At 38.8% G+C, this 17,365-nt stretch overlaps 1 protein-coding gene across 7 annotated transcripts in view; it reads right to left on the bottom strand.

Moving 5' to 3' along the window:
* Positions 1-1,490: 1,490 nt before the first annotated feature.
* galnt11 (UDP-N-acetyl-alpha-D-galactosamine:polypeptide N-acetylgalactosaminyltransferase 11 (GalNAc-T11)) overlaps positions 1,491-17,365 on the bottom strand; it is a 34,363-nt gene continuing 18,488 nt past the window's right edge. For all 7 annotated transcript variants that reach the window (XM_069190962.1, XM_069190956.1, XM_069190959.1 and 4 more), the window contains 5 exons: positions 14,831-14,983; positions 10,233-10,451; positions 5,253-5,357; positions 3,945-4,082; positions 1,491-2,827 (listed from right to left, as the gene is read on the bottom strand). In XM_069190962.1, coding sequence (XP_069047063.1) covers positions 2,696-2,827; positions 3,945-4,082; positions 5,253-5,357; positions 10,233-10,451; positions 14,831-14,983 — 747 coding nt within the window. In that variant the 3' untranslated portion in view covers positions 1,491-2,695. The remainder of the gene's footprint in view (positions 2,828-3,944; positions 4,083-5,252; positions 5,358-10,232; positions 10,452-14,830; positions 14,984-17,365) is intronic.

Here is a 17,365-nt window from a genome sequence, read left to right as displayed (position 1 = left end):
AGAAATTCCAACTACAGTATTGCAATCGTAACTCAAAAGCTTTGCCGCATACTTTCTTGTATTCGGCAGTTTAGCAACTCCTCTGTACATTTACTTGGGAGAGCTGTATTACTTTTGAAATTGCCATGCACACATCAACTAAAAAAATAGCAGGAATATATCTGGTATAAATTGGGATGATTACGGCATTTTGCTTTCAGGTCTTTGAAGTGGACAGCCCGTATCATCTGGATGAGACTGAGAATGTACTTTAAAAAAAAAAATATTGCCTAATATCCCCAGATGGGCAATTGTGTGTTTTTCCACATCTGGGCTCCCAACTCTTCAGCCAAACACAGGCAAGAAGAAGGGAGTGTAGACAGGCCCTTCCAATCCACCATCTTTTTTTGGGAGCCACTATTTTCACAAGCTACAGCCACCAATGGGCCCGTACCATGAGGTTGAGTGCTGGTAGGAGGTACAGGCGCCACCTAACGCCCAAGGCACCGCTGTGCCACAGAGAGAGCCATGGCAGTTCCTGACGACTAAGCTCATGCCACCCTTGACGGCGCTCATTCAGTTGTGCGCTGTGTTGTAACAGAAGAAATAAGGTTCTTGATCCCGAGATGAAGTAAAACAGATGAGTTTATTGCATGCAAGGAACAATAAAGCCGAAGTCTTGTTTCCCGCAAGAAACAACAAAACCGAAGTATTGTTCAACGTACTGTTACAAACTTTTGGGTTATATAGTGTTTTCTTCTCCGTTTCTGACGTCACTCGGTCTGATGGTAAAGAGGGGGGTTCATGGTATTTGGCCAGTTTACGATGTTCTGGACAAATGGTCAGTTTAACATTACACCCAGGGGGGTTCCTAGCTTGCATCTGCAGTCCTTATCAGTTAACCCCCTTTCCTGCCATAAACCCCAGCTTGTGACTTAGAAGTCTAAACCCCCTACAGAAAGGATTAAATTCAAACCCCCGTCTTCACATCTTTCTTCAGCTGCCTCTTGGGGAACCCCGGTCCCCGAGGGCTGGCTCGTGATCACAGAGCTCACTCTGTGCTCAGACGAGCACCTTTAACCAGCTGAGCCACTCGGGAGGCCCCCCCACCGAAAACAAATTAATCCGGTCTCTTAACACTAATCCCAAAGTGATTCCGATCTTGTGGGTTTTATAGGTCACTTAAAAATCACCCCGGGAGGCTTGGAAGTTATTGATCCATTTAATACGCAATGTGCTCAGTTGAGGATATTGAGGACTGTGCTTCTGTTCCAAAATCATTCCTATATTAATTTAACAAAGCCCCTGCTCTTCCTCACAATTCAATTGTACCAAGCACCTGGAAACTGATCCAATGTTCAACGATTAACAACTACGTGGCCGGGGCTGACCTGAAGCGGGGCTGGAGATTTCTGCCCCAGACAGTGACGTGTGACTTTGGGGAGAAAGACATGAAAGATGACATCTATCCAGCTATTCGATTTTTAAAAAAAAAAAAACATTGACGCCCATTGTTGGGATTAATTCATACCTTTATTATTTGCATCATTTACAAAAGAAAACAAAAAAAATCTGAAATTCTTGACATTCACAAAAAATGACAAAATGCATCAGTTTGTGCATCCTTTGGAAAGCGTAACATTTGTACAGTTTATTGTATTGTGATATTGCCATGTTGCCATGTTTGTCTGTCGTCGTTTCATTTCAGTCTCTTTATTCCTGTTTTGCCACAATATTATGTTTTCTCACTGTTTGAAATAGATTTTGCCCATGACTAGTATTAGGTTTAATTTTAACACAAATCCTCACATATTACTGACATCAGCTGCTTTAGTAGAAGAACCATAATAATAATAATTATATTCCAACAGTACTAAACTGTTTAAAAAAGAACTTCTATAATAATTACAATCAGCATTTGCCAAGCAATGACATCATAAAATAGATTACTTTTAACGACAGGTGACCACAATTCTGGACTCCAATTTCAATTTTGAAATACTTTAAGCAATATGTTCTTATTTATACAGGATATACTTTTTATATTCTAATTACTTCTCATACATTGTAACACACTGCATTAATCTGTGTATTAAGAAAAATTATGCTTTTGGGTAGTACTGTAGATTCATAGAAAGATGGCAGGCACAACTGAAACATTCTGTACCTCTGGAAAATTCAGTAAACAGCTGTCATACATGTTGCTGAAATTCACATTTGCTCCTGTGTAATCTTTTTGAAACAATTCATGATTGCAGTGCCAGTTACAGAGTTCTGCTGAGAGGGTTCAAACAACACCGGTTAAAATTATAAATAATGCTTTATGTAGTTCAGCTATGCTTTAAAGAGTTCCCAGAAATAAAAATAAAACTGCAATTCTATCGTTTTAAAATGTTTTAAAAACAGTTAAAAAAGTAATTCACAAGAACAGTTTGGTCTAAGGCTAATACTGTGGCTATATCCTACCTGCTCAATCCCCCCCGCAAAAAACACAAAATAATGCTTCATTAACATGGCCCTTTTAGAAAGTGTGCTTTTGTCTCCTGACAGAAACACCATGTAACTACCGTGTCCAGGATCAAATCCAGAGACTTAACACAATGGCATTTCTCCCCCTGGCAGACTGCCATCACAGAGCCTTCAGGCCCAAGTTGAGTGTTTCTCAGTCCCAGTAAGTGTTTATGAATTATGTAGGCCCTTCTTTCTCTTGGCAGTATCAGTCCTCGAGCTGCCATTGCTGGGATTGAGAACCATCACATATTGCCATGGCAACATACCCTTTAAGGCTGAGTGGGTCAACAACAGCCAAGCACTGCCCAACAGACACTTGGTAAAGACGGTTACTCTTCTGGAAGACAAAACAAAAAACAACAACAGAAATAAAGTCACATAAAAACAAGGTTTCTTAGGAGAAAAAAAACCCTTGTGTTGGGCTACAGAAATAACACATGGACGTCCCTGTAAAAACCATCACTCAGTGATGTGATCTGTGAATCTCAGTTGGCCAAGGTGCAAAGTGGTAATTCACCATCCTCTCATTTCTGGGTCAGGGGATTTCAACCAGTGCAGTCTAAAGAAATCATCCAGTCCAACAGCTGAAAATAGAATCACTCAAACAGCCCAAGGCTAGCACCTGCAGAGCTCTGTTCCCCTAACTTTCCCACACACTGTCCTACAAAAATAACCGCTTGTGTATGAGCCTAAACAGACAATATTACCAGCAATAATTAAAGCATGGATTATAAAAATGTAGCAGATTATAAATACTTCATTAAGCAGCATGAAAAGCAGAATGTAAATTTAGAGGACTTGAACTGACATGCATATGTATTTTATAAATTTCTATGTCCTATAAGAAAATGATATAAAAATGTAATCCAGACCTACCTAACTTAAACTCACCCAAAAAGTCCCTAAATATTCTCAGTATTATTAGCAAATAATGTGGTAATGTTTTTTTCTTAGTTATATATAATATTTTCATTCAATTACAAAATTATGTAGGCAAATGTATGTTCTAAAAAACCAAGTTATTTGACAAGACAAAAAAGAATGGAAGTTTCCTTTAAATGCCACCAACGTTTGCCAACTTTACTTTAAAAGACAATTATTTATCATTTCCATGCCACCAACATATACACGGTACTTGAGGACCATTTCAGACATTAAGCTAAAGACAAGTGTCTACTGAACCACCAGTTTTTCTAAAGAGTAGTAAGTTAACTGAGCAAGTAATTTGTCCCATGAAGGGAACTCTGATCCTTGAGAGCTGAAGAGTCTTCAGATTTGGATCTCGAATGAGGTTTCAGGTCTTTAGAAATACACGTTTTAATTGCTACCTACTGATTCCTTCTCTAGGGGCAGCTCAGTTCTAGGGTTGCTCACAATCAGCTGGTTTCCTTTCCCTGGTAACACATGACCGAAGGAGAGCCGTCACACGTGAAGCCAGTGGAACCAGATCTTACCCCCAGTGTCCACTGCTGAGATCCCCCTGAACCATGACATTTCATGAGACGAGGCGGATCGGAGGAGCGGATCTCAGACATGTCCAGGCATAGCAGGCCAGCGAGGATCAGCTCATGGTCTTCGTCATACGTCCACTCCTGGAGACCCCGAGACAAAAACACATCTGAGTGGACATGCCCGCTTTCAATTAGCGTAAGCACCCGCGTTTCCGGGCTCAGCGTTCCCTCGGGTTATACAGTGCATTCAAAATCTGAAATGAGGAACCATGCAATGTAACAAGGCATCTGCTTTAATTAAGTCTTCCAGGTCTCAGTCTTCCAATTCATTTCCTTAAAGTCCATTTCTACAGAAGCTTTCCAAGGTCAGGTAGGAAGACAGCAAAGAAGTACATAGTTTATTGTTTAAAAACTATTTAGGATTAAATACTAAAAATTTGAAATATAAAAATTATAAAACACGTACAAAGTAATAAGAAAAGTACTTGTAAGAAGCTGAAATAAAATTGTTATATCTTAGAATTCTAGTTAAAGTTATGTAATATATTACAAATATTATGTTGTTTTTCCCTCCTATTAATATTGCAAAACAATTACAATGGATGACAACTGTCACATTTCGATCCTTGTCACTTATTATGGACTTAACAGAACTGTTTAAAAACACATTATTTGCCTAATAAATCATTTTGACTTCATCTGTTAGGAATAATCCAAGCAATAATGGGAATGTTTCTTTTCCTTGTGTGAACGTTTTCCATTCACCTTCGGCATTCACATTCAACTAATGATCTACAATGATCGGGCAGCCTTATTTTCTGAAAATAAAACGTAAAAATTAAAATACTCCTCATATGAGATACTGTATATTGTTGCCAAACATTACATTAGTAAGACACAGCTCGACTGAAGCATAGGTTTAGTTGAATGTGTCTAATGTATTTTTAGGTATTCATTGCCTATTGATTAAAAGAGTCATGGTTGATCTGCTCCTGTTGTTGTTGAAAGGTTAACTGATTCACATTCTCATGTGGCTGTTCTCTTTGAACTCCTAAATTGTCTTACTGCCACATCTTACAGTCTGTCTTACCTTTGTTTGTGTCTTATAAAGGAATTAACTTACCAGAAAGATAAGCATTATCTAGCTCAAACTTTGGAATAAAAAAAAAGACACCATAAGAATTAAATGAAACTATAAAGTGGAGGCATTTGATCTGAGCAGAACACGTCTGGTCTTCTTTATCTACGAATCAGAGGTGGAACAAGGGCAGACTGAGTAGGATTCCTGAGGCAATACGTTCATCCCAGTACCTGCTCTGAATCACTGGAGTCGCAGTCTCTCACCACCACTATCCCTCCTTTCTGACTGGGACGGCCTTGGGCCACCAGACACTTATCTACCAGCAGATTGCGGAGCTGAAAAGGAGAGAAAACAGGTACACGGGCACTGTCAGCAATCCAGGCTAATCTTTCATACACAGTGCTGCTAAGCCTTAAAAGATTAGGTACAGATCCAGCTGATATAGCCGGTACATTAAATACCTCCTTCGAGCAAACAGATCCTTTTACAGAATTACCTTAACCCTAGGGCAAGGCACTTCAAAGTTATTAAAGAGACACCTACAGGCAGAAAGTTTAATTGCAACTGTTAGGTTCATAAGTGTCAGTATCTCCAATAAAACATTTGACTCTTTCTGATATTTGCATTCCAGTACTCTACAGGGAAAAGACATAATATAAGGAATTATTATCATTTTCAGAACTTTTATTTGAAATACTGAAGAATGGAAAATGGAAAATTAGTTATTTTTCAGTCGAAGAGAAATTACACAGGATACTGCTTAAGATGTAGGCATCCGCATAAATTCAGGATAAGTTGATCCTGATGTGAAGTGAAGAATCTGTTATTCAAAACCCCATGTCCCTTTCTGCTATGTGAAAAAGATTGTATTTTACAGAAAATCAGCAGGGCAGGAAAAACAAACTGGCTGAGAAACTAAACAAATAGGTTGGAACATTTTTGAAATTTGCTCTTTGGAAGGACCTAGAATGCGTTTTCTGGGCACAGAAAGTGCTATAAAGAATTTCATTTCCCAATCGGCCTCAGTCACACAAAAGTCAGCCATTGCACTGGCCTGTAGAAAGCAAGAAATAATGATAAGGCGGACAAAAATCTTAACGATTAGTTTCAAAGGCCTGTCCTCTGATACGTACAGTATGCATCAGTTTCTGTTGTTACAATTGTTTACAGCAAAGGTTTCAATTCTGATTACAAGTGTGAGTTAATTACAAGTGGTTTAATATGTTTCACTGTTCACAGGAATCTATGTATGTATATTTTCTGTTGCTATGTTAAGCAAAAAGGCTTTGTGAAAGCAGCTCATAACATGAGATACTACTAATCTGCACCATTAGATGATCTGTATTCACATGCAGCCCCTTTCAGGCAGTGCCTTAAAAAATGGAATATAAAAATAAAAAAATTCAGCTTTTTATAAAGCACTGTATTTAATCATAAGTGATCCTCTTATTGTTTCTTTAAGATTCTCACACTGGATTCTCACGCATGAGAATTGATTCCTATTGACTAATACAGTATTCAGTAAAGCTGAGGTCATTACACACAACCATCTGTTCTGTCACTGTTCTCCAAAGTCATACAGTGGATATACAAAGTCTACACACCCTTAATGAAATGGCAGGTTTTTCTGATGTGAAGCCAGAAATCAAGATACATTGTGTCAGACATTTTTCCATCTTTAATGTGACCTTGCCACCAACCAAATTCAAGAGAAAAACAAATAGATCATTATAAGGAAAAATAACTGAAATGAAAAAACCTACAACACCCTGGTTGCAAAAAGTGGGCACAACTAATACTTTGTGGAAGCACGGTTTGCATTTCTTACAGCAGTAAGTCTTTGTGAATAGAAGTCTCTATCGACCTTGCACTGAATACTAATGCTTTGTGGATTTTATTCCATTTGTCACAAAGGCATATCTGAATTGCCTGTCCTGCAACACACAGGTTTGCACCTGATATATTCCTTTCACATCGTCTTCATCGAAACTGCTTCGAATCGCTAGGAAGCAACATTTTTTAAAAAAACATTTGGAAAGCGCACGTCACTTACTGTACTGTACCTTGCCAGGTTTTAAGTTGGCAGATGTTTCTGATGAGCTGAATATTAAATCTTAGTTTTGTTCCTTTTTGACTTCATTTTCCCTTTAGTTCAACTATGATCATCTTCACAACAGTGCCACCTGCTGTTGCATCCGGCAGGTTTATTATTTTCATTTAAAGATCTCCAGGACTGTGACATGTTTATTTACCAATGTGTATATTCTGCCAACCAGACTGTCAGTGTGCATTTGATCATAACCAACAGTTATGATTTGCTGACACTCTGCAGGAAGATCGCCGTTTATCAATGTTTTAATAATGTTATATTTAAGATAACATTTGGAACATTTCTGATGGGATATGACTTAACATCTGAGATACAAGTCTCTTTATTTTTATATAAAAATCTCTTTTTTGTGACCAGCACTAGGTGCTAGATGTTTCAGGCAAATTATTTTACTTGATTATGCAAGGCATATGTAATGATAAAACAATACAAAAATACATATTGGGTTTTCTTCTCTTCCGGAACATGCTATACCATATCTCACAGTTCAAAAGCATATAATGTACCCAACTAATATTCAACAGAAGTCTAATCCTCATCCATGACGTCCAGTGTATTGACAAATCAAACTTCAGCCAACAGCTGGGATCTTAGACATCATGTTTTTATCAACTGACGGTTTCTTTGATGGTTTATTCAGTAAATGACACTCATCGCAGTGAATTTCCAAAATAGTTTCTGTGCATAATACACTACTGTTGGCATCTCTGAAGTGTTTATAATGTTTACTTTTTTTATGTTTTAATTATATTATTTCCTAAGTATACTGTAGAAATCATGTTCCTTTCTAACAGTCAGACTGACGTCACAGCAGTGACTAAGAAAAAACAGAAAACTAAAATGACAGAGTTTTGAGAAATCTGAAAATATTTTGGCCCATACCTAAATTGCCTTTTCTATCAAAAACATTAGTACTTTACTATTGTAGTAAAACTACTCTCACTGTGTTAAGCACGTATGGTATTTTGTTTTATGGCTGGTAAAGTTGTTTTAGATGCCTGCTTTTAAAGGACCACACATAAAATATAATATTGTTTCAGTAAATGGGTGAGCTTAGTTTCACCTGGGATTAGCTTGTTTAGAGTTCCCAGACTGATTGCCTTATTTTGAAGGTTCAAAATTGGGCCTTGATACAAGTAAACAGTGCAAAACGTACATATGATAGGTCCTACTAAATTAGTCAGGTCAATTAACTTCATTATTTAATTATATGTTACATTAATATAGCCATGTATTAACTATAGCCATATAGCCATAATATAACTATTATATAGTTAAAGAATACATATTCAACAATATTGACTAAGCCATTTGTGAGCTTATTAGTCCAGCCTACACAGGAATCGACCGTAGCATAAATACCAGAACAGACATACAGGAGGGAAAGACATGGGAATTTTTCCAATCAGACTTGAAATTGGATTTTATCCTGGTAATCCGAACACTGAAAGAGCACTGAAAGAGTACCAGACTCCGAGCTGTGGGATTTATCTAGAAATTCAGATTTTCTTTATTGTGGAATCCATAGGCTAAAAACGTCTCCCATATCTTAACGGTGCCGTTGTTCAAAGAGGGATATTGGTTCCTATTCATCTGTGAGCATCCTCTTAAAGAGGGAAACTAAGTCCTGTTTCAGTTCCATTTTGTTTATTAGAACACAGGTTCTCTCTCTCTCTGGCCTGTTAAAGTGTTTTGTTGTATTTGGATGATAAGGACTGAATTCTGGGATATTCTATTTGAATGGAAGGTAGGGCTCTGGAACTCTGGAACAGATCCGTCAATGTCTGACCTTTGTGTCGCGTAACATTTTGTTAGTGTTGTTTATAATAAATGCTCGTCTAAGTTTGTGCCTCATTATTATTCTATTCCCAAGCTGTGATGGAGGACGAAGAGCAACAGCCGCCCTTGTAAGAGTCAGTATTCTCTGCCCTTACTTATGCAACAATATAATAACAAAGACCGCAGAGTGCAAGGACTATAAGGTCACGACTTCGAAGAAAATGTTAAGGTTTTGCAACAGTCAACCTGGGGCCTACAGAACACATGCGAGGTCATCTCTCCATTGCTGTCAAAAGAAGAAAACTACAACTGGCAGAACTTCGCCAGCCTGCTGCAGCTGCACAGAACAGCTCCCAGCAGGCGGTCTGGAGACAGATCATTTCAAAGTCCCAGTGCCACCAGGATTGTGTTAATGCTCAGGGAGCTCATACCCAAACCTAGCTGTGCAACGTTTTCATATGGTTATCATTTCATGTCATACAGAAAACTTAATACGCTTTTATAGTCTGTTATAGAACAGTTTTCTGTTCACATTTTCTGTGAGTTTGATATCTATATTTAAAATATTTGATTAAATCCATCAGATCTGAATGATGTGTTACTCTGAGAATCAGTGTAGTTATAAAAGCTTACAAATTTGAAATACCATACAACTGGCAGAATAATGTACCCAACAGATGACATTTTCAATGTCTGTTTTCCTGACATTTTTGCGTCTAATCTTTTATAATTTCATCAGTTATGCAGTTATGAAAAAATATATTCCATTTTATTTCTGGAGCTATAGAAAAACACTTCACATCTGCATGTAGTTCAGTGATTTATTGATGGATATGCAAAGAGATTACAGGCATTCTTTGGCTCAAACCTTAACAGATGCCAGAGGTCACAGGTCAGGATAGCTGACATCACCATTAAGCAAGCTTAAGCAAGGAGGTCCCCCCTCCTCAGGGACAGTGGGCAAAGGCAGAGGGATGCAAGACAAAGACTGGTAAGGACTGGATAATCACCAGTATTTATACCTGGGCAGGAAAGAAGAGCGGAGGTATGAATTTCAGCTTGTCTTCCCTCTTGCCGTTTTGTTTCTAAACGTCTTTCATGTCTTCATGCGTTCAGCACCATTGTACAATGACCCAAGAAACCTGGCTCCAAAAGTGATGCTCATGCACAGAAAGCTTCCAGCTCTGTCCTAACCTGGCAGTATTTGGTAGCTGCCTGTTATTATTATTCATAGCAATATTAATTAAAACAGAGGACAAAGTACAGGTAAATATGGAACCACTCACTGCGAAACATCCCCAAGGCTGGGTGGACAACTTACCCGTCCCCTCTGCACGACCTTTGGCCTCTTCACGCCCTTGTTGACAAACAGGGGCTGCTGTGGTTTGGGGTGGGCGGCCGACACCTGCATTTCCGGGTAGATGTTGTCCAGGTACCACTTGAAGGACTTGCAGTTGAGCCGTTTCCTGATAGCAAGGCGCTCGCTGATGTCGCCATAGCTACGGGTCCTCAGCTCAGGCCGCAAGGCAAAGTACTGCTCCTGACAATTCGAAAAGCAGGATTTACTAGTACAGGGAACACATATAAAACAAAAAAAAGGACAGTGATGAAAGCTGTTATCTTTCATTGTCAACCCCGTAGGATAGCAAAACAAGTGTTTTGCTTGTATTTGTCAATTGTACATGTCAATTTTCTTCCTGCTAACCGCAGTTCTGGTTACCCGGTAGCCACTGCCCCTGAAGTGTAAATACTTTCCCTCAGCTGCTGTTTTTTCTCTCTCTCTCTCTCTCTCTCTCTCTCTGGAGGTCCCTTCCTCTATGAAACAATACAAAACTTTGATTACATGATTCCTATGTCACAGGCCTTATTTACACAGGCCTCACACTTGCAATTTACACTGCACTCTTCATCCAAAAGAACCACTTCCTTCACCTGGGTGATGCACACTGTCACGATCGTAAGTCCCCCCTCTTAAGGGCGCTCCGGCATCTTCCTTGTTCGTGTTGATTTTCCACCTGCCTCCTGTTGTAGCCCCTCCCTATAAAAGCCAGACGCTCCTACCAGTCTGGGCTCAGCTTTGGAAGATGGAAGGCCCGGAAGTCCAGGAGGGGCCCGACGGCTTAGGCTTCGGAATGGCGCCCTGACCATCTGGGTGCGGGGCTTGGAGCGTCTGGCCCCGTTACCCGTTTTTATTCCCCCCAACACCTTCCATTCCAGCTTTCAACTTTTTGTCTCGGCAGTCATGGATGGATTACCCGGCCCTGGGCCTTTTGCTCCTCCTGGATTTCCCTACGGACTCCCTTTGGACTTGTCTGCCTTGACCACGCCCCCCCCCCTCCCCCCGAGCACCAGCCCACCTGTCGACAACCAGCCCCGCTCCTAGTCTTCTTCCCCCACTCCCTCCCGGATTCTACAGTCTGCATAGGGTCCAGAAAAACGCTTCGTGACACATGGCAGCCATCATGTGCCAGATGTCCCACTGCACAGTGATGGAGAAGTGAAATATGACTTCAACTGAATTAAGTGGGACATTCAGGTAGTTAGACATGACATGGGAAATGTAATGACAAATAAGTCAGTATTCCCCGTCACCATACTGCGATGTTAGATTGGAAATTTACTAGTTCACCAGCACCACCCACAACCCACTTTTCTATAGAGGTCAATGAGGCCCTGCCTTGCTTAGATACAGAGATCTAAAAATATCAAGGTATGAGCTGTTAACACTCTTATCTCTATAAAGATTCTGTGAGGTTTGTGTTCATATTCATCATTAGACGTTTTTCCTATTCCATACTCTGGTACAATACTTTTAACAGTACAATTTCCTAAACTGTGTGCAATATATAGCTATCATTGGAAAATGAGTGTCGTGCTTACAACTGACTTGAGTTGGAAAAGTTGTCGTCTAAACGTAGGTGTACTTCAAAATAGCTGAATTCTACACTAGGAAAACAGAAGGCAAGAAAAACGTCTCTGTTCACATACACAAAAGCAGCTGAATCTCCTGCTATTCACCACAAAATTCACTACACTTACTGTACGTGACCTTGATCTCTGTGTAGTGGAAAGTATTATCATTATACAGCAATAATTAGTATTATCATGTATTTGTTATGCAAGGCTAAAGTAATTTGATGTATAAAAAACTACATGAATCATGAGTTCTAGTCAGAGGTTTGCAAATAAAACATGAACCCTTTAATAATTTTAAGAAATCCTACCATGTTCTTTTTTACAACCAGAACACAAACCGATTTCATTCTAACTAGACTTTTCCCTACATACTGTAGCCTCCACTCTTGTTCAACATACTGTACATTTCCAAAATAACTTGCTGCATTTCAAGTTCAAATAGTTCTTTAATACGATAAGGTGTCTGACAAAACTCTGTAAAATGGCAGGCCACAAATAACATGTCTTTGTTATTACTTTTAATTTTATGCGGACAAAATGTTCCATTCAAAACGGTTTGCATTTGTCTTATACCCATTTATACAGCTGGAGTTCACTGGAGTAATCTGAGTGAAATATCTTGCTCAAGGGTGCAAAACCAGTAAGCGGTTCTGAGCCTCAACCACTACTCAACTGTCGCCACTCATCTGTCAATCTGTCTGCGACTGGATCTCAGCCCTCTGACTCATGCAGGTCATGGAAGGATAGACTTCATTAAACTAACATCCTGCAGATGTCAAAGGGTTTATTGCAGGATATTATCTGGGCCACATGCCGTTGTGCAAAAGCTCCAGAGGTTGACATTTCCATATTTAACTCAATTATCCATAATGGAACTTCTGATTATGATAATGGTAACTTGAACTCAATAATAAATCAGCTGAGGTTATCTCATACATGATGTATAATGATATACAGCATAAGGTTTCTTGAAAAAGGGTTACTAAGGCCAGAAAGCAAAACTTTGCAACATATTTAAAAGACTGAAAAGCATCACCGTGTATCAGTTGCACAGATCTCCAGAGGCATCTTTTGTGGTTCGATACATGGGTAAAAAAACAAACGGACCTTAAGACTGTGCAAAGCAGAATTACTGATCCCAAAGTTTAAGCTTTTAAGCATTTACAATGCCTTTGATTTTATGGAGACAAAGATACACAGAGAATTAAGTCAAATAAATTCAGAAGATGGATCACAGTGCTTTAACAGACTGGACTAACAATGGGCTTTGTTTTTATATGCTGCAGTTATAACTAGCTACAGCTCATATTGTGTGGTAATTATTCCTGACATTGATGCATAATTTCAATTTCAACAGCAAGTAAACACACAAGTACAGAATTTCAAATAATACCACAGAACACAGAACATCTCCTTCCATTTGAAACTGTTTCTTATTCAACACACAACTGTCAAATGTAAAGACTGAAGTGTCACTTCTGTTAGAGCAAAAGTCATCAACACATTTTGTTTTTTTCTATCTCGCTAATTCAAATCACATGCACTTGTCATTTAAGACTAACTTTATTTAATGCTGGTAAACTAAATCTCCAGTAAATTTTTAACTGTTCACTAAATGAATCATGTTTTTTTTAACAGCAAAACAGACTTTAACCATCAGAGAAGTCTCGTGAAAGTCACTTGATGAACTTGTAATAGTTATATACACATTTCACACCATCAGCAAGTTATGTGTGGCTTCAAGTTGAATTTCTAAGCTGTTGAGCATTATTATGTCTTAAAAGGTTAATGAATACAGGCTACTGTTCCTTATTTGTGAAACAGATTTGTAAATTGTTTTCTTTCTGTTGGGAAGGTCAATATCACCAAATAAATTATGTCTTGATTTCAACTTACTCAGTTTCCTCAAACTTCAAAACTTGTGAAAACGTGTACTGTAAGTTTCCTCACCCTATGAATGACCATTTACAGTTGTATGCAGCAGTACACCTTTGGTTTAGCTATTTTTATTTTATATTTTATTACTATAGCAGACAACAGGCCAAATCCTATATATCACTGAAACAATACCACAGAATGGGCTGTCCAAGGACACATTATTATAAAACACTTGCTCACTCATAGGCACAGGAGGTACTATATCAACTGTGCTAAAGCATTTTAACAAATCTACTGTCACCTTTCCTGTGTCTTAGGCAATCATCCTACTTCTGGAAAAAAAAATGAAGTGAGATGAGAACTGTTCACTTGTTGATGGAGACTTAGCAATCCTGTAATTTATCACTGCTTCTATTTCCAAGCGCCATCTGTTACATTATAAGGAACGTCAATACCAATTACTGTCAACTCAGGCTGTAACATCAACTGAAGCTGAAGTATGACTGACACTGTGCAAGGAATTTCTATATGTTTTTGGAGCCAGAAAAAACATTCATTTGCCAGCATTTATCGACTGAAGTCAATAAGTTCTACTCTACCTCGAAAAACAAAATTGATCTATTAGCTGAAGGAACCAAGAAAAAAAAAACATGACTTCCATAATGGGCAAAAATCGAATGGTTTTCACTGTTCCTCATTCTTGTCAGTCACTAAGACATGTTAATGGCTAATATCTGTCGGTAAAGTGAAACATTATCTTACTTTTTCTACAAACACGGACACAGTCCTTGCCACCTGACACTTTTTTTTACTTCATTTAGAAATTGGTTCAGTACTTCACTATCACAACTGCAACCACATTAACTACTGCAAGTCACCCATATGCTACTCACTGATCTGCAGCTCACAACAGACATAGGCTGCTGGCCTATCAATATCATAGAACTATAAATATATATACAAACATAAATATCCAAGAACTAAAACTTCTACATGGATTTCAGTGCAGGATGGCTCAGCAACGCCCAATTGTACTAAAGCCAACCCTAACTCAGTAACCCAGAGTGACTGGCATGCCAGGTTCACAGAGATCACACTAGAGGGGCTCTAGAGGAAGCACCCTACCTTGTACTCATCCATCCACACGTGAGCTAGCCTCAGAGAGTTATGTGCCATGGTGTCCTGTCCTCCTGGCGATCCGTAGGGACGTCTTTTACGGAATATATGTCCGACTCGGGAGCAAGGGATTATTAAAAGCCTGCCTCCACACATCCAGATCTGTGGAAGCCGAAAACAATGTCTTCATGTTAATCAAGGCCTGGTCTTTTTGTTGCATCTTGGACTGAAAAACTGCAAGCAGACAAAATACACACGCCTCCATAAGACTTTTTTGTGCTGGTAATTTTATTTAGGATTTCCCATATCTGACCCAACCCTGCAGCACCACTAAGGCTAATTTCTCGAGAAATATCTCATAACATCCAAACGCAGCTTAGTTTTCTAACTTTCCACCAATTTTAATTGAACATGTGAGTTTCTGTAATGAGTCAAGAAAGTTAAGGTCAAGTCAGGATATTTGGAAAATGTCTCCACAAACATTTTGCAAAAATACTGGGTGGGTATTTTTTTTTCTCCGTCCTGCAGATTAGTTTCAGTTCCCACACAGTCCTGTGTAAAAATTCCCAACGACTTATTGACATCACCTGGCCATATCAGTTGTGCTAATCTGTTTGCAAATAATGTCCAACTTGTATTTCTATGGAAAAATGAAATAACTGCACTAGGATGTGTAATGTTAACAATCCTAACTTGTGAAACTGCAAATTCATTTAATAATTATTCTTATTTGTATAATTATCTGCAGTAGAGATAGCAGCACAGACAGCGACAATAGCACCAGGCAACATGTAGCACTTTCTCGCAAGTTATTAACATGCAGCATCACTGCAGTAGTAAAAAATAGTGAAATTGCACCTTTTCAAGAATGTGATCACCATTGATTATTAAACCAACACAATCTAACAACCCTTCTTCCTCAAACATCACCTACCTTAAAATCAACAATGACAAGGTAGCAACACAGACCAAGCTTAAAGAGGTTGTTTTCTGAAAGCACAGTGAAATTACTTTCATTGACTGCACACAGTTACTTGACAGCTCATCCAGCATGCAATCTCAATCACTGTGGCTTGAATTCCTTGTAATACAAAAGTCAAAAGGCTCATGGATTTAGTTCTGCTACTGCTTGTTTGATAAGAGCACATGAGGAACTGTCTGGTATACCTGTGGAGGCAGGCAAGAAGAGGTAATTTTGCCTGCAGGGAGCACTGTGGATTTCTTCACCACCTACATTTCAGAGAGAGCTGCCAGCTTCAGATCACAGTAATGGGACAGGGAAATAGTTTTTAATCCAGCAGCTATATTTATAAATGACATCTTGGCTCACTACATTACAAATAGTAGTATTAGCAGTAATAGTAATAATGGTTTATACAGATCTTGAACTTTTTTCTTGCGTTTCAGGCTCCTGGATAATATCTTTACAAGAAAGACTTCTTGAAATTGATCGCAGCAATATTTTTACCGTTACTTTTGCATTACAATCTGCTATATTGTACGTGTATGCAGAACACAACCTGATGCATAAACGGGTACACTGAGGTTTTGATGAGCAGCTCAGTGTTTCTCACTGATGTTTTCTGCTTTCTCAGTAACAATAGCAGGTTTCTTGGTAACAAAGAAATGCAAAAGAAAATCTACCACAACCCAACACTCATTATCCCTAGAAATGGAGCCAAAAATGAAATCAGAAACTGTAAAAAACAGATTATTAAGTTGAATCCCTGAAGTAAGTCAGGCTATGAATAGGCGTCTTACATTTTTCCAGGAAAGGTTCTGTCTTAATTGTCACGGACGGTCTGTGGTATTAAAATCCTAAAAATAATCTTTGTCAAACATTTCTTAGAGTGATCAGAGTTTGATGAAAATGGTACTGTAATTCACATCACACATGGTAAAGTAAAATATATTTTAGAGTAAGAGAGAGTTGATGTCAAACAGACAATTTAGACCACATTTGTCATTTCTTTTATGGTCTGCAGAGAAAAAAAAACAAATTTAAGACGGGAACTTCAGACTTCAACATCAAGAAATACCGTGCAAATGACTGTGTAATTTAACAACTCTCTGTCTGGAAACAGTCACTTTCATAATAAGATAATCTGAATAGCAGAAGTTGGAAAAATAATCTTAGAGCACGTCTTTTAATTTTGAATTGGAAATTACTTTTAGTTTGTTTAACCACCCAATGCAGAATCCCCAACTGTGCCTTTATGTCTCGCCTCTCTGCAATGATCCCCATACAATACACTGGCAGAAAAGGGAAATGTAGATAGCCTCTTCCGATCTGCACGCCATTCATCTTTTAACTTTGACAATACAAACTCTGCAGCAGCTTATAGTTACTGTAAGATACACAGCTGTTGCAGTTTGCTCACTGTTCCAGCAGTGAGAGGAGGAGCGGTGTGTCTCTCACTGCAATCTAACTTTCAGGGTCACAAGGATAGCCATCGCACTACGAATGGAGACAAATGTGCCCTACTGCAGGGGAGTGCTATTCACAGTCAGTGACATTACTGAGGCTTTAAGCCAACGAGTTTG

This window comes from Lepisosteus oculatus, chromosome 6 (genome assembly GCF_040954835.1).
Source record: "Lepisosteus oculatus isolate fLepOcu1 chromosome 6, fLepOcu1.hap2, whole genome shotgun sequence".
Classification (NCBI taxonomy): Eukaryota; Metazoa; Chordata; class Actinopteri; order Semionotiformes; family Lepisosteidae; genus Lepisosteus; species Lepisosteus oculatus.
The sequence above is the reverse complement of the archived record's forward strand: the minus strand, read 5'-3'. Positions and strand labels throughout refer to the sequence as shown.